The sequence below is a fragment of the Falco peregrinus genome, chromosome 9 (genome assembly GCF_023634155.1).
Source record: "Falco peregrinus isolate bFalPer1 chromosome 9, bFalPer1.pri, whole genome shotgun sequence".
Taxonomy (NCBI): Eukaryota; Metazoa; Chordata; class Aves; order Falconiformes; family Falconidae; genus Falco; species Falco peregrinus.
The window spans coordinates 12,101,113-12,119,546 of NC_073729.1; the positions used below are offsets into that span (position 1 = coordinate 12,101,113).

Here is an 18,434-nt window from a genome sequence, read left to right on the forward strand (position 1 = left end):
TCTTTTTCATACTTCAATAGAATTTAAAAACAGAAGCTATTTTAAAGAGTTCTGTTTTCTATGTTGATATTTATTCTTAAATAAGATAGTTTAAAAATATAGAATGCATTAAAAATATAGAAAGCTTTCAAAAAGTCAGTTATAAAAGAAGGGGAGAAAAGCAAAAAATCATTGTATCCTCAACATCTAAATTAGTGTTACCAATTTATAGAGAATATAGCATAGATAATAATTTTAAGTAGCATTCCATTTCTGTAAATACTGTAATTTATTCAGTCATTTAGCTATTTTTTTCTTTCCTTTCCCAAGATTGACCAGTATTGTATAAAACAAAATATGATAAAGAGGAATTAACTGACTTGCTCAAATTAGATGACTTGCTGCATAGGGAAGGTACGTGGTATTTAAGCACCTCAGACAACTCCAGATGCAGCGCTGGATTCTCTTCACTCGTAAAGTAGAAAATAATCATTTGAGGTACTCGATGTTTAGCTTGGCAAAGCATTGACTTACATGTTTTCGTATAGAAAATGGTACAGGAATTTGTAAATTTACAGATTATTATTTGAAAACAAATTTTCTATTAAATATTTTTAGTTATCAACATTCCTACTTTTAAGCCATACATTTTATATCATTTGCTACAATACTATAAACAAGTATTAGTCCATATCAAAGCAGGTAATAAATATTCCACCCTACTCTTGATTGTCTCCTTTCCAGTAACTTCTGTATAGCTTTTTTCCACATAATATTCTCAGAGTAAGGCTCACAATATAAGTAATAGTGTTTTATTTGAAGAAATCACTGACTGAAGCAAGAATATAATGAGTTGAGCCATGTTTAAAGAAGAGAGCTGATTGACAGAGAATCCAACAGCTCCTTTTTAAAAAGGAGTCTAGAAAGTTTGTAACCAGCAATTAATGACAGTATTTTCTGTCATTTAAAACAAACACACACATGCAGGTATTTTCATCCAAGCCCTGTGTTAACTCTTGAATCTGTTCCAGATCACAGCATACATTACAGTTCCTAAATTAATTCATATGTTATTTTATGCCAATGTTTGACTGATGAACTTCAAAGAAACGTACAATCTGCAAGCATGGCATTCTTTCCCAATCTTTAACGACTAGTCAAGACTAGCATTAACCTTCATACACACACACACACACACACACACACACAGCTAAACATAAATAGTGCTGCTTCTGTTTTTGACTGACATAAATACAACACATCAGACTCAGATTCAGACTGGAAAAGCAATCTAAGAAAACAAAGCTAAAAGTTGGAATAAAGGCTGATGAACATCCTCCCTATTCAGTGTCATGGACCAGTTGATTCGTTACATACTAATACATATGTAACAAAATCTGAAAATGCCTATTAATTACACAGTAAATGCAATAAATAGCTTTTTAAATCAGTATCTGTGATCTAGATAACTGAGAGGAGCTGCCTTAGGAAGTGATACAGGCCAAGTAACATTCATATATTTGCATCCATGTTTGGTTTTGGAAATATGTGTGATATTTCTAATTGGTATTTTTCCGAGTTCCACTGGAATTTAGGTGGAAATAAGCATTTGATATAATCCCAGTAACAGTTCTGAACTGAGACTCCTAAAGAAACAAACAAAACCCTAAAAAGCTAATGCCAGAACGATGAACTTGTGGCAATGTGGGTTTTTCCTTAGTTTTTGTGTAAGTGGAAGATTTATCTGAATAATTAAGCATCTGCAAGTCAAATGAGTTAGTAGGACTCTTCAGCTTCAGCTGTTATATCATGCTGTTCCTTTGAACGATATTTGCAATGCAACAAGAGAGAAAACAGGGGCAGATCCTGTGGTTCCTGACAAATGCTGCTAATGAGGGTTCAGGCACTTCTTTAGCATTTGCAGCACCTCTATAATAGGCAGCTGAATGTCAGTGGCTACGCACCCACTGCATTTTAATCACAAGTTAAGCCGCTGCAGATGAAAGCATTTAGACCCTTAAATACTCTGACTCTTAAATAACAGACTTGGCTAAAGTCAACAGGAGTTTAGGCAACAACTCCCAGAGAAGGAGGAGCCTAAGCATCTGCTCGACATGCCATCAAACAATTGGTGTTAGCTCTTCTACAGTTTGTCTTACTTAACATTCTCCTTGGGTTGCTGTAAGAGTTCCTGAGTGCCTTAGAGTCGCTCCTCAAATGCATTTGTTGTGGCCTGTTTGGATCTAGCGCTGCCATTCCAGGCCAGAGTAGCTGCAAGTAATAAGACTGATTTCTCCAACTCATGTCTGGCATCAGGAGTGCTGAAATTCTACCAGGTGGAGTTCGTCCCTCAGTATTAGCAGCACAAGAAGAATCAGTGGGCCTGAAACGCTCATGTTTTAAAAACACTACAGTGGTAGACTGAAAGAAAATAATTTGAAAGTAATTTCATCACATCTTTCCAATGGATGAATCTGCTACAGGATAGTAATACTTTTGTGACAGCTGAACAGCATGATAAAATCTAACTGCAGGAAATGAAAAGGCAAGATATTTTAAAAGACTTTAAAATTAGCAAATAATGTCTAGCAATCCAATCATACTGTCTTGAACAGATGCCATTTCCTAGTGACTTTTATGTCTGTGTACTGAAGAGCTAAAATTATTGCATACTGTCCAAATGAAATGAAGCTACCAGAAGCAGAGGCAACGACCTCCCTCCTCTAGCACTGGTTTACTGCAATCCAGGCAGTTATCAGAGACAGAGAAAATCTTTATAAGCTTTGATGGGTCTGTCAGCTATTACAGACATTTAAAAAGGGTAAGAACTTTTGTTGGCTCCATTTCTGCAACGTTTAGCATCAAAATTCAAAAGAAAAAGAACAGTCTGAGTTAAACTTAATTGTTTTTCTTGAATGGGTCTGCTTCAAAAAGGATTCTACCTTGTTTGAAGATTTTTTTTATTCGTCTTAAAGAGTATTCGATTTTACTGAAAGATTGTATTTCATCCTGTTTTATATTAGAAATGGAGTTCTGTGATAACTGCAAGAAAATAAGCAGCAAGGCAAATTGAGGTAAATGAAAGGGAAACAAACTGTTGAACTAACTGTTAAATCCTAAAATCACTGTTTGGTTATGCAAATTGTTTCACATCAATAACTAATTATTCAGCGGGAAAAATTTCAAAGACTCCCATACAAGTTAGAGGTGTGAAACCTCTGGAATTCATTAAGCAAGATGAGAGCTCACAACCTGGATTTTAAAAATTAAGCTGCCTTATTTATTATCAAATAGTAACTGCTGTTAAAAGCAAAGAAATAAATTTTTATTTTTAAATATCACCTCTACTTGTTTATTACCAGAGCAATCAGCAGTCCTCAGCTGACAAGCAATGAGGGAAGACAGGATATTATCAGTAACTTCTGCCTCCACTGACCTCTGGGAGTGCTGAGGAGGGCACCAGTGTCCCTGCCATTGACAGAATATCGCTTATTAAAATTATTTGTCTTTTAGAATGGAAATGTTGGACTGGAGGCCACTTTAACTGGCAGGAAATTCCACACTTCTGAGCAGGCAGGAAATGGGTCCGCAGACAGAGCACAGGCCAGGTGTCAGCACAGGGAGGGAGAGAGAAGTCCTTTTGATGCTCCATTTGCACGGTACACCTATGTGCAGCATGCCACCAATCAACGTGAGGTTAGTTTGTAAGAAAATGATGTCCCAACAGGAGTCTGTTCAGTGCTGAACAATTGCCAAAAGCATTTTCTGATTCTAAGTAGATGAAGACATGTCCTGTAATGCAACACACACCCTTGCATACTGAGACAGAATTTTTGAAACTGCAGCAGTGCACACACCTGCCCTCTTCCTGGTGGCACGACCAGTCACGTCAAGTCACAAAGGCTGTTTTTGCAAGGGGAATACCCACTCACCATGGAACAAAACTACAGTGGTTTAACAGTTTGTAGATCATGAGTGCAAAAATTCTCGCTCTGATTTTCACAATCTTTTAACAGCAGAAAGGACCTTCATTTCTCTGTGACAATAAGGCACCTGGCCTAGCGCTGCACATCACCAATACTGCTGGATGAAAGATGTACCAGAAATACAAACGAGCAATGGTAACCAGAACGTTTCCCTAAGATTTACAGCTCTACCATCAGAGTGAGTTTCCAGTAATATTACAGCATTTTCTGGTCTTGTTATGAAACCTGGTAAAAAGCCATTTGACAAAACCCTGTTAACCAAGCCACTATCTTGCTGAAGTTTTGACCTAAGGCTAAATAAAATTTCAAAACACTATTTTGCCTGGTGTTCTAATCCAGGGAGATTACCACAGTCATAAAATGGGCATTTTGCACAAAATATGTCCAATATCTGCCAGCTCCCACAATCTTCCCAATAGAAGAACCACACTTTGAGTAACTCTGGCGTAAGCACTGTGCTCTAGTGAGTAAGAGCTTATCCACAGCACAATGATGTTTTTCAGAGTACTCAGATAAGCACAAATTTTCTGGTTCATTTTTATTGGCTGACTGCATGAACTATTAAAGTGTGTTGAAACTTTCAGGTTTGGGCCCATGAAATAATACACCATTTCATATTTAATTGTCAGAGTTTAATCTTGTAAAAGGGTGATTAACTTCAATGGCTTTAGACTCATAGAAGGTACTTCGTTCTGTTCAGGATTAGCCCAAATTATATGTATTTTCCAGTACTTATGGGGACCATTAGAACCAACAAAACAATAGTTTTCATGACTGAAATGGAAATGAAGCTTTTACTAAAAATCTTTTTTTTTTTTTTTTACCTCCATAGCTGAATGATTCTTTTCTTTTTGGTATCTCAGAATGAATATTCAAAATATGTAGTAATTTTTTTAAAAATTTAGTAATTTTTTTAAAGCTAAAACATGATTGCTTAACAGTTGCACAATAAATTAAAACTTTTGCAATGTAACTTCAGTTAGAGACTACAGTAACTACTGAAACCAAATACTAGCTTACTGATGGGAATGTACAGTGACTGTCTTGTTTATATAAACCTACAGAATAAAACTTAAGAGGGAAGAAATTCAAATCTGGGGTCTTCCCCACTTTCTTCAAAAGAATAAAGAGTCATAGAAACACAATTTATTTACTGCTATGTCAGAAAAAAGTTGGTTTTCTTTTTCTAGCTTTCCTTTTAAAAAGAAGTGGCCTCTAAGTATCTGTCTTATAAGTCACTAGTAAGATATAAAAGAAAATTAAATGGTTTTTTTATATATTTTTTTTCAGTTGTTGTCAGGAAAAAAGTCACCTTTTAAACGTGTCTTTTCAAAATGACTGTTGTATTTTGGCCTACATTGGTATCATGCTCACAGCAATTAATCATATGGCTGCAAAGAGCAAACTGGCACAGCATTCACAATCAGCTTTTTTTCTTATTAAAGAAGCATATCTTTATTATCATCAAGTACTAAAAAAGAATGTAATTGGGATTAACAGGGTTTGTTTGGTTTTTAGAGAAAGCAACACAAACTGTGAATCATCCTAATTACAGTTTACAACAGAAGTTTATTAAAAGATGGAAGCCATCCTAGAAGATTTGTCCTGAACTCTGTTGTACGAGTTATTTACTGTTAGATAAAGCCCCCCTTTATGACATAAATCAACAAAACCTTCTTGCTGCCAGAAATACTTTATGAAATTTAGCACAGTAAACAGGCATTTCAAACCTCCTAATTACCAAAATGCTAGAGAGTTTAAATTATTATCTAAGGTATACCTTCCAAAAGGAAAGGACAGAAAATCTACGACTTAATATTTTCAAAAGGCATAAAAAGTACCATAATTCACAGTAGAGGTGTAGGTACAGAACAGAGTCTAAGCAGCCAACAAAAGTTTAAATATGAATTTACAAACAAGCAGCTTGGTCTGTCCAGAATTAGATTAAATACCACATTAAAAACACGCAGTCAGGCTGTAACTGTTGTAACTGAAGTGGAAAGCATGCTGGGACAGTGGTTTACTGTTTCACTGTTAGACCGCATCCAAAACCTACTGAAAATTTCTATAGGCTTTGCACAGAAACCTAAAAAGCTATTAGACTATTTGTTAGAATAGTGACTGTGCTGCCCATATTACGCTTTACAGCCACACTAATATTTCCCAAGCATTCCTGTCTTTTCCAAGAGACATGCTGTTGCTTCTGAAAACTGGATGGGAACTCATATCCTGGGGACTGAGGAGGAAGGAGATCTGTGGGAACGCTGATGCCAGTCACTGAAGGTTTGGTTAAGCAAAGGTTGGCCAGCTCCTCCTAGTTCCCACGGGCAACATTAGCAGAAATATCAATAGTAATATGTGGCAAAACAATCTAAGATCCTGTATATGTTTTAATCTCCCCCTGCAACAAAGGCCAAGCCATCGTGTTTTCACTGATTTCTTAGCTACTTTAAATAAGCACAAACTACTTCAGAGCAATCACAGCTTTCAAGTGCCAAGTAGCCTTATTCTCAAACATTGTTAGGAGTATCACGGTCTCTGAAACGCAAGTGTTCAGAGTTGTGTACTTCTATAAGTACACAGTAACAGATAATTCAAAAAGCAAAATTTTGAGCCTGTTTCCACAAACACAATAATAATTTCCCTAGCACTGTAACAAAAACTAATCAATATACTGCAGATTCCTCTTTGTAATTCAGTCTTCAGCTTCAGTCAGAAAAATCTAATGACCCTATTTTTCTACAGAAGAACATAGTGCTGCATTACAAAACAGGTAATAAAATGGTAACTATTTAACTGAAATTACATTTCTCAGAAAAAAAAAATCAGGATCAATCCAACAATGAAATTAATTTTTAATCCCCCCCTTTGTTTTTTTGGTTTGGTTTTTTTTTTACACGTGAATGTGTTTGGATAGAGTCATAACAATTACATATTTCACTCTGTAGAAACTATCAGATATTTCTGGTTTCACCTTTAATTAATACACCTAACTTAAATTACCATGTGTCAAAAAATTTACAAGCGTTTTACTGGAAAGCAGAACTTGCTCTTCTGAAAGGTCTAGATAGTCAGCTCTAATCTGAGGCCACTGAAAACAACAGAAAAAAGTCATCCCACTTACTGACATTTCAGAGAGCATGAAACCAAACCTGTAAGAACGTCATCTACATGTCCACAGGGAACAAGCAGACTACAAACTGAATTTCTTGGAGACAGCGGCAAGGCAAAGAATATTACTTATCTTGGTTTTAAAAAAACAGTGACAAAATGACTTAGTATTTATCCTAAAATAATTAGGTAAACCAAAATGATTCTCTTAAGGTGCAAGACATTTAAATTGAAGAAGAATGACTACGTCTTTATTTTAATCTTGTTTCATCTGCCTAGACAAAAATATTGACAATTTATGACATTATGACATCAATATGACATTTAACATTACACTTCATTCTTTTTGATTCATGTCTTAACCATCTTGTTTGTTTGTTCGTTTAAATGGAGCAGTCATAATAGGGATGCAGAAACCCCCTTTCAAATTCTGTATTTGTTTCTGACCAAGCAGTTTATCAAGCAACAGGTTCTGCAGAAATCAGACTTTCCTAAAACAAAGTGGGAGTGTGAATATATTCAGATATGTGAGGTCAGTGAGCATTCTTTTGCTCACATAATTCCTTTTCCATTCTTTGTTCGTTCATTTATAAACCCTGATGTACAACGCATGAATTATCCTATTGTACACATTAGCCACTTGACAGATTGTTTTAGTAAAACACTTATGTGCTGTGGCTTTCTTTCCAGGCTGCCAGGAAAAGTTTAACAAAAAGGCTGATTAGTTCCTTTAAGTTCTTCCAGATAAACAAACTACATAGCACGTTTACAGTACCCAGGACCATCCACGCAAAAATATCACGGAGGCTCTTTACAGTAACAACACAAATCAGAGCATTCGAAGGTGCTCAGTCAAGAAGAAAAGCTGATGATGATTCAGCAGTCTGTCAAATGGGCAGCAGAAATGTTCATGCTTGAGAATCTTTAGTTAATACATAATTGTTAGGGCACTTCTAAAAAAGCTCTGTTTAAGGAAAGCCTCCTTTTCTTTGTTTCATACAAGCATGGTAGATTTGTAGTAATAATTCCTAAAAATCATTAGATAGATTTTTTTCGTAATAAAACTTTACATAACGTCAATGACACAGATGCTGGTTACACAAATGTGTGCCTAGGTATTCACCTAAGAAACTGCCTACAAAACACAGTGGACGCCCCAGATTTCAGAATCCAAGTCTGGCCCTGTGAGAAGTGCGTTACCCACAGTGAGCACACTGCTGGCGAGGGCCACGGCCCCAGCCCCATACTGCCCACAGAGGTCTGGGTCCACGCACCAGCTATTAAGCACAGGAATTACCTTTCCTGTGTTTTCAAAAACCTCAAAAGCAGCTAGGGAGAGTGATTTTAATCAACTGCATCCTCCCACCACCCCACATGAGAAGGCTGGGAGGACAACAGGTAGGGGAAATAAAGGTAGAGTAAGAAATGGAAAAGGCACAGATCTATCTACCTGAGGCAGATTGAGAAGCATGGGGAAGGAAACAATGCTACCAAATTTCAAGGCAGGCAGGGATATTGCAAGGGAGAAAGTGCAATTAAAAAGTGCCTGAATGAAACGTTGGCAAATTAGCTCCTGGCATTACTAGCTCTGCTGCCTTGGTTGTAGAACTTTACCTCAGTACCTCTCAAAAACATTAGTGCATCTTAAAAACATCAAATAAATCAAATAAACTTGATAAATATGTTATAGTGTTTGCTGATACGCTGCATTGTCCCAGGTAATACACAGTTATAGCAGTAGCTCATTGCTTGGATTAGACGGAGGCGGAGTATCAGGGGAGTTATTGCAGGCGTGACACAATCAGACAGGCCTGATGCTGAAATTAACTGCGGCATTCATTGGTATCTTGTGTGATTTCAGCAGCCCCTGAAATTGTAGCCAGTTAGCTATTTTATGTACTTCAAAAGTCACAATCACTTCTGATCTGAACCCAGCATATCAATACATGTCCTTTTGAAAATACGTGGCACACAATGACAAAGAACCCAGGCTTTGGAAAGCAGAAAGACTCATGATTTTCATTTGTTTCCATATTGCCATCAAATTCACAGCCTCTTCCACCAAGGCTTGGTACGAACTTTCACAACTGCAGCTCTGCTTGTGCTTCATCCCATACTCTCCCCATACCCCTGCTGCTTCTGGAGCAGATCTAATCTTTGTATAGTCACAATTCAGATGCACAAAGCCCTTATTTGTAAACTATTTATGAAGACACTGAAAAAGAATTATCTCTTTTAATGCAAAGATACCAATGAAGCTCATCTTCTTTACTTCATGTGGACCTACCATGAGAAAATCTTGACTTCCCAAGTAATGAAAATGATAAATTACATGTGTTATATGGAATACTCTGCTATAATTTTAATCCACCTGGGTTTATGTAGTATTGCTAGGATAAAATCCAGCCACTTCTCTGTAAAGACGCAAAGCCAAGTTAACTAGGATGAAGGCCTAGTTTCTACTTCCGGGTACTCCAAAGTTTATTATCGGATAAAGAGAGTAACGTACCCATCATCACATCTCCCCTCACATTCAAATTGGTTTTCCCTTTCATATTTCTTACGTATCACTTTCATATATTAAATTATAAGTTGTTGCGACGGAGGGAAGTCTGCTGATCACTCATATTGAGTGACTGTGCCTTCCCTCCGTTGCAACAAAAAGTTGTTCTTATTTTATTTTTCTTGGGTTTGGGAGTCCCTTGTCAAACACACCAGCTGTTCTTGTACTGTGATTATATACACTTAAACATCACAAAATAGCAAATTAATTTTAGTATGTAAAGCCTTTTGCTATACAAGTTTCCTTGCTGGCAAAGCAGTCTGAGGCTGTTCTACATTGTCTATATAAATATAATTGAATCTTTTTTGTATCTCTGTCTATAACTGTGTGTATAATCTGACTTAGATAAGACACCTCAAAATACTGTTTCTTTAACACACAGCAGCTACCGAAAGTGAAAATTATTATTCAATAATATGATCTTAAATACTTCTTTTAGTTTTCCTGACTACTTCTTCAGAAATATCAAATACACGAAAGATCCACACACACAAATGTACCAAAAATTATTATAGGTACATAGGGTTTCGTACATGTGTTCAAAATTAAGGAATAAATTATCTTATCTGAAAAACAGATTATTAAGGAAAGCATGGTTGTGATACATAAATAATGATTAATAAGGAAAGACAACAGTTTATATGTAAGTATAACATGCAAAGCAAGATCGGATTCATCAAGAGGCAATGCACGCTAGATTTTCTGCAAAATGCATCTTAATGATATATATTCATTACTTCTATATACATTTTTGTTCATTACTGGTGTAAAGTACTATTTTCCATTTTTACAATATTTAATATGATTTTTTGGTTAAAATTTGTACCTTATAAAAAGAATGGGCATTGAATGACTAAAATACAAATACCTCTATAAAATTCTAGCTGTTTTGAAATCTTTAATTCTCAGTACATTTGGCAGAAGCAGAAAGTGTCCCAGGAACATATTAAAAATATTGCATATCAATAAAACATCAATTCACACCTCTCACAGCACACTAAAGGTTGGAATAGCAAAGCAGACACATGAAATGCACAAACAAGCCCTTTGGCTCCCATTTTGCTCTCCCTTTCAGCATGTCCCTGCTGCAAGAGTCCCTGATTATCCTGCCTCCAACTAGGCATCCTGCTCACTTGTATCACTTTGTTAATTTGGGGGGAAAGCCAGGAAAGCTTAGGCAGCCAGAAGCTTCAGTAAACCAGATCTAACTTTTCTGCCTTTAACTGTTCTTACTGAATGCTGTTCCCCTTCTGCTCCTGTCACGCCTGCACAAGTTGATAAGCTGTTAGGGGCAATTTCTGCCTTCTCTCCCATGTGGAACAATCCTAACTATATATCATATATGTACTTACCCACACACATGTCTACATAAAACCACGTATAAATATTATATATAATAATATTTACATTCTTTCAGTTTTATAACTGAGCTCAGTTTCCAGCCAAGTCCTTAAATTTCATGGAGGTAGTCCTCCTAATAATAATCACCATCACTGTGTATTGGTATATTTTATTTGGTTGCTTGTTACTTGATGTAACAAAATGAAAATAATCTATAAACTGTTTGAAAGATCGATTTCTGTTTGGCTGAATCAATCCCTTCTAAGAGGATATACTGTAAAGGCTATTTTACTCTTAAACCATAATCCTAATTCATCAAATTGTATTAGTCCAGTTGTATAAAGCAACAAAAATCACCTCACTCTCCTGTAAGAGCATTTCTGACCTGAATGAATCTTCAGAAAACTGCAATTAAGGTGCTTACCAGAAAAAAACCCAAAATAAACTACAATATACTATAAACTAAAAATCACCATTTCAAAAAGAAATAATGCATACCGCTTGCCGTCTTCAAGGTATTCCTTGAACAAACTCTAAACATCTTCATGATTAAACCAGAAAGATGAATTTTACTTTTCTACCTCCAATTTATGTGTTGCATGACTCATAGATTTTCTAAATTCAGAATACTGCAACTTACTTGTCCTTTCACAGATAAAAACTTTTGCCACAGCAAGAATGAGTCTAGAAAGACAGACAGACCTCCTAATCTGCTGAACTGAAACTTAGCCAGCATAATGACATTCACAGACATTGTCAATGACAAATCATTCACAGGCCAAGGTAGTGTTCATTTTTTAAAGTATGCACTAAATTACACCTACTTGCTGTCGAATTTCTTCTTCCATCTTTACTGGGGACCCCAACTCTGCGACTTGTTTGACACCTTCACTAGCATATCCTCCATACTCCCAAAGGATGTAGTTCTTCGAGTGAGAACTACCAATGATCGCAGACCAGTGGTTCGTGCGTCCTTTCGGGGGAGGGGAAAAAATTAAAAAAAAAAAATCAACCATCAAGACAGTCTTAAAGCAAAATTCCTGTTTTTTTATTGAAGTGAGAGGTTTGAAGCACCCAGTTCTTCATCAGTACCAAGCTTTTGCATGTGTTGCAGACTGTCAGTTCTCACTACATCAATACACTGTATCTTTAGGGTAATAAACCAGCCAGTGAACTATGGAAATAGAGCATAAAGTGTCAGTAATTATTGGATATAACAACACAGGCAGAAATGGTGGAAAAGACTGTACTCCACCTAATCAAGCAGCCCCTCCAAACAGATAGACTTAGTACACTTTTCTTCACCGAAGACTTCACTTCTTCAGCAAGTTCAAGAATTCCTTAATTTTAGGCTTCTATGTAAGATATTTTTGAGGCTGAAAACTGCAAGGGGAGACTTCAGCAGTCACTCAAAGATTTAACAGCAAGTTGTTTTCTTACTGAGAGACACTGGCTTCTAACAGACCACTAGGATTTTTTGTTTTTTGTCACCACTAGTTTGAGTGGTGACAACAAATTACCAGCAAAAGGTAGATAGAAGCGTGATTACACTATCATCAAATGTTACAGATTTTCATTTATAGCTTTGTTCAAAAACATAATCAGACACAGGGCTATAAAGGACAGAAACCTCCTCCAGCAGCTTCCTGCTGAAACAGTGCTGAAGCATTTGCTTTCTGTGGGCAAATGGCATCCAGCACTTCCTCCAGGACATTTTTGAAATACAGTAAAGAACTGCTCTTATTCACACTGATATAGCTGCTTTTTCTGCTTCTGCATACTTAAATTACAAACATACATTGTCTCCTTCCCCCATCCTCACCCCAAAAATTAGTAGAGGTACCCTTTAATTTAGGGAGTGAAGAAGTGAATTTTGGCACTTCTATATTCACTGAATTTACTTGCTCAAATTTCTTACAGGGCACAAGTTGTAGAGCTAGGCACAAAATTTCCTGTTCTGGTTTCTCGTCTTGTTGACTAGACAAAGAAAAATATGCAAAAGTTTAAAGAAAAAATGTTAGAGAAGTCTGATGGAATTGAAAAGAGAATCAAGCAGAAATAAGTAGTCACAGAAGTCCCACAGTACTGGAAATAAAAATGAATTCATTTAAGTATCAAATGACACTCAGCAAAGATACGGGCTTAAAGAAAAAGGACGAGAAAATTAACTGCTTACATAAGCAGAAGTCTGGCAACAGTGCAAAGACTATAGGAGATGAAGGAGACGATGGAGTGAGACAATATTTAACTTTGTCTTTGCAATGCAAAAGTTAGAGAGTAGCATTAAAAACACCTGAAAACGAATAAATGAATGAAAAATGAATAATGAAGTAAATAAAAGGAATGCAAATTTAAGAAGTGAAAGGCTGGACAATGGAATTGAAAGAGACAGTGTAGAGACTGAATAGATAAAGTCAGATGCAGAAACCTAAGCACAGGAGAATAGAAAATAGATTAGAAATAAAAAATGAACACAATGGTGGGGGAAAAAAGCTAGAAAAATGTAGTGAGCAGAATAAATAGATGAGGGAAGTGACCTAGCAACACAGCAAACAGAGCCTCCATAGTTTCCTTAGTGCTACACTTGGACCAAAATACACTTACTGGGATCTGAATTGTAGTAGGCTTTATGTTTTCAGAATCTATTAAAACTAATGAGTAATTGAGCCCCAAATGGAGAAAAAACCAAAACTAAACCTCCCCTCCCCACTAGGTAATATCTGAACAGACTACAGGGTCAGTAAATGGCTTCTTGATCTAAGATCTAGTAATTGTTCCTTAAATATACACTGGCACCTTGTCAAACCACAGAGAGATGCTGTCATCCAGCTGCAGTGATGAGACCACCAGTTTTGCCCATTCTTTTTCCCTAGCACACGGGTCTCACTATCTCAAGTCATAGGCAGCAGCTTTCCCTAAAAACACAGTGACACTTAAAGTTACTGAAAGAGAACATTCCACAAAGTCCCTACAAAAGAAAAAGGTATCACTACAGACAAGAACCACACTGTCTTTGGCAAAATGATAATGAATTGCTCCCTGTGCTGCAGAGCTTTTCTCCCTCCCTGTCCTGAACAGCACAAGAACATCTGATGCCTTTCCAACCAGACCCCAGTCCCTTCCACCCAACAGCTCTCCCTGAAGATACTGGCTCTGTGGAGAAAACATCTGGCCGACCTACTTGCCCAAAGGAGATGTTCAAAGTACACCACATCTACTCCAAACTTTTTATAAAAACTGTGCAGCGCTTGCATGTTTCACTCCTCACCTTGAACCTCCCATTTCTTATGAGAATGAAGAGACAACTCAATAATTCTTAAGCCTTTTCCTCTAAACCTCAAAGAAACTTCCCTGCGTGAAATAATCTGAGCAGTACAAGGCCAGGGCTATTTTGCATCACCAGTCCAATGTCACTATCCATTTCTTAAGACAGCAAACTGACTACTGACAGCTTTCCAGTGGTGTTATTTCTATTCCTTTTTGTATGAGTAGTTTCTCATATGTATGTTTTTGCATAAAGACCAAGGTGTCATCAGAACATGAGAATGTATCTTCTGACATGTTTCACAGATGTGCCATATCAAATCATGATGGAGGACATGCATATTTCTGTTATCATATAAAGGTGATACCCAGAGAGAAAAAATGCTTTTAAGCCACATGGCACAGGTCAATACAAATCTTTCTGACTGGCAAAATGTGATAGGAAATTTAATAGTTCCCCTTGAGCCAGATTTAATAACAAATTAAATACTCAGCTTCCAGTAATCCTATAATCAGGAGTTGTGATAACTTGCAAAAATTACCTGAAAAACATACTTATTTTAAACCTAGCTTGCAAGTCAGTTAATTTATTTTTTTTTTAAGTCAGTCTGAGATCCACGAAAGCAAAATTGTTTTAATAATTAGTTTTTGAACCCTTTCTACAGCTGTGGTACACCTGTCTCCATTCACTCTATGGCTGGCACACTCGGAACAAGATTGTGCTCCGGGGTTTTGCTGTAAAGCAATGCTTTACAGAGAGCAGGCACATGTGGTAACTCCTAAACAGACAATACACGTAAATTTAACAGAACAGAGGTATTTTAATTGCATTGGTATAGTAAATATAAAATTATTCCTAATTCACAGAATCTGTGAAAAGCTCAAAATAGTTTCCCAGAATTAAAAGTTTTGCACTATACCTTCCAGAAGCATTTGTATGTAATAGCAAAAGAAAACACTTTGGCAAAAGCAGTTTTTGGGTAAAAGCTAAGCAACAGAGTACATATAATTTAAGATTTTTTAAAGCATATCAAAAAATAAGTGGAAAAAAAAGATGCAAAATGTAAGTTCTATGATCTTTCTACTTCAGCCATGCTAATGGTATAAGAACACAGAAGAATTTTTTATGTGATGGTTTGGCAAATAATTAGTGATTTACCACAGTCCCTCATGAACAACATTTTATTTTAACATAATTACTGCACAAGTGCAACATTTTAAAGAGTAATGTTAACGACTAGTTTTCATTTTTAACATCACTATACCTGGATGAGATCTTTTTCTCAACTTTCAGAAATTTCAGTGTAAAATCTTATCAGCTGTTATTACTGGGCATAATCTTGCTAGTAGTAATTATGTGGTTATCTTTTCACTTTTCAAGTTTTTTTAATTAAAAAATCAATATAATTCACCACTTTGTAACTGGGGAGAGGTAGCAGTCTACAGAGTCTACTATCATGGCGAACTACAGCAACTACAGAACATGCACACATACTCTTCATGTTCACTGACATGGATTTGAAAGAAAAGGACATTTATCCCCAATACTACATCATTAAGTCACAGTAATTTCATAGTTTTCAATCATTTTGTCATGCCCTATTTCTAACCATCAGCTGAATCCATACAAATAATGCATACAAAGTGTCACCCTCAGCAGATATATAAATCATCCAATCGCCTAAAAGAGCCTTCCTGCAATTGGATTTGTTTATTTTATCTCCCATGTATTATGCTGACAAATAATATTTGAACATTGCCACATTCAACTTAAAATGTATAAGAGACTCAACATAGCAATATTTCTTATGCTCTTAAAACTATGAGCTGATTGACATACAAACTACATTTGCGTTAGATGATATGCTGACACTCTGACAACAGCAATAATAAAAAACCCCAACATATAAAGTCTATATAATAAACATCAGCCACATACCGAAGTTTAAAGACCAGTAAATGTGACTCACATTATGAAATCACTTCCTGGACTTTATTGCCACAGACTGTGGAGTAAAGAAGGAAAGAACAAATGCATAACACGCGTTTTTATAACTAGGTTTTTACAGTTACTTGGGTTATTGCAACAAGAATACTGATCTTGTAGTTCAGAAACTTTAAAAAAACCAGACAGGCAAAGCTCAGAATATGTATTTTATCAGTGTATTCAACAAACAAAGACGACAGAATATTCTAAGGTCTATGTACCTAATGAATGTTCTCAGGCAGCAAGATTCAAGGCTTTGCAACTGACTGGAGTCTTTCAAAAGACTTTGAAGGAAAACATACTGGCTAGATTGTAATTGTTGTAAAACCAAAATCTAAGTGTGTTGCCCATCCTTTGTGGTCTTTTTCTTAAAGTTTCGTTTCCTAGCTGTAAATTATAAACCAGTCTTTCAACAACAACAAAAAAGCAACCTTTCTCACCACAAAGAAATTGAAAATGTGATCTCATACACATCTCAGTTCAAAATGTCAGGCAAATCAACAGAATTTCTTTGTAATGCATAACATTCACAGAAAGATCCATGGATTTTCAATGCTGAACATTACCAGTATTCCATATATGTCATAATTCACACTGCTGAGCTTTAAGTAATGTTGTGTCATAAAACAAGCTCCAGCCCTCTACTCAGTCCCTATATGGTACAACAATAGTAAAAGAGTGATACTCACGTGGAAAATCTTTGGGATGTGTTTTTTCTGACCAGTTTCCATAAAAAGTGAGCCTGTACTTGGCAGTTCCACAGGCACAACAATCTAAAATTGGTTTGTCAGTCACACCTTCTGAGGCTGAGTCTGAAAAAGCAGCAAAGTACCCATTGAAAACAGTTTCTCAATTTACTGAAAATCAACATGTGACAGCAAAGTTGCCATAATATTCCAGTAAATAAATTTAAGTTAAACTTTCTTGTTTTGTTTAATTTTAAGTTAGACTACACTAGATTAAACTAAAGCCCTGAAATACCTGGACCATACTTGTAAGTCAATGTAATGATTTAAAACTACGTTTTAAAATAAGAAGGCACTATTTCAGTCATCTTCAGATTCAAAATGGGTTTCTTTCTGGTTATCTGTTATGGATGAAACCTCAGTTGATCTCAAAACACAATAGGCTTGAGATTTCTGGACATCCAAAGCATACAAATTCTCTGGTGGGGCACGTAACCACCTGCAATGCTTCAGTTTAGGAAGGGATGAAATAGTCCGGGATTCAACAGACCAAATGCCCTGGAGACAAATGGGTTTCACACAAAGACCAGGTAAAATTTGCAAGTATCGCTTGTAAGGAAAGGCCAGGAAGATTGTATGAGGAACAGTATATATGGTAAGAAACAACATAATTGAATGGAAGACACCAAATTTGAACCTGGATGAAACTGTTCCAAAGCCTCAAAATTTTAGTTTGATGTAATGATTTAAATGTTTAGAACATGACAAGGAGATCAGAAAGACGTTTTACTTTACCTTACCTTGTTCACAGATTTTTTTGGTGAGAGAACCCTCATCTTGAAAATAAATTATGCGCTTCTGCACAATACTGGCTCTATAGAGAGAAGAAAAAAAAAGTTAAATATAATTATTCTTTAAAAGAAGAAGAAAATATTTGATGAAGTAGCAAAAGGACAGAACTGGACTGCTAAGACTGCATATTTCCCTCTTCTGACAATATGTATACACAAACTAGGACTACAGACAGGGTATTTTTATTTCAACTTGCATTTGAATTTAATCATGTTTTACAGAAACTGGGAAAATTATTAATTTTACAGAAGTGATCATAGTTATATAGTAAGGATCTGTGCACTTGAAATGCATGACAGTCAACTGAATATTCAAATCAAATCTTATACTCAAATACTGAAATTTTATCCAGTTTCAGAAAACCAGCACAGCTAAAGCAAGCAAAGGTTTGTAGGAAACTACCTAGCATTCTGAAGAGGTAAATACTTCCAATATACAACAGCAATCCAGCGAAAATATCAGGTAAAGCAGAAGTTAGAAAAAGAACTAGCATAAGCTAAAGTCTTCAAAAGAAATTTAAAGGTTCCTAAAGACAAGCCACTCCTAAATTAATTAAATCTAGAATATTTTATTAAGGCTTATCGTTCAAACAAAATGTAAGTTTATAAGCCTCAGTTTGGGCAGAGGCAGGGAGGTCAAATCTGAAACAATCTGGGAAAAAACAA

General features: G+C 36.1%; 1 protein-coding gene across 1 annotated transcript in view; it reads right to left on the bottom strand.

The window, feature by feature from the left end:
* Positions 1–18,434, bottom strand: part of SPON1 (spondin 1) — a 199,301-nt gene that overhangs the window by 119,050 nt on the left and 61,817 nt on the right. The window contains exons 4-6 of the mRNA XM_005231472.3: positions 17,718–17,791; positions 16,921–17,043; positions 11,805–11,953 (exon numbers count right to left, since the gene is read on the bottom strand). Of these exons, the coding sequence (XP_005231529.1) occupies positions 11,805–11,953; positions 16,921–17,043; positions 17,718–17,791 (346 nt within the window). The remainder of the gene's footprint in view (positions 1–11,804; positions 11,954–16,920; positions 17,044–17,717; positions 17,792–18,434) is intronic.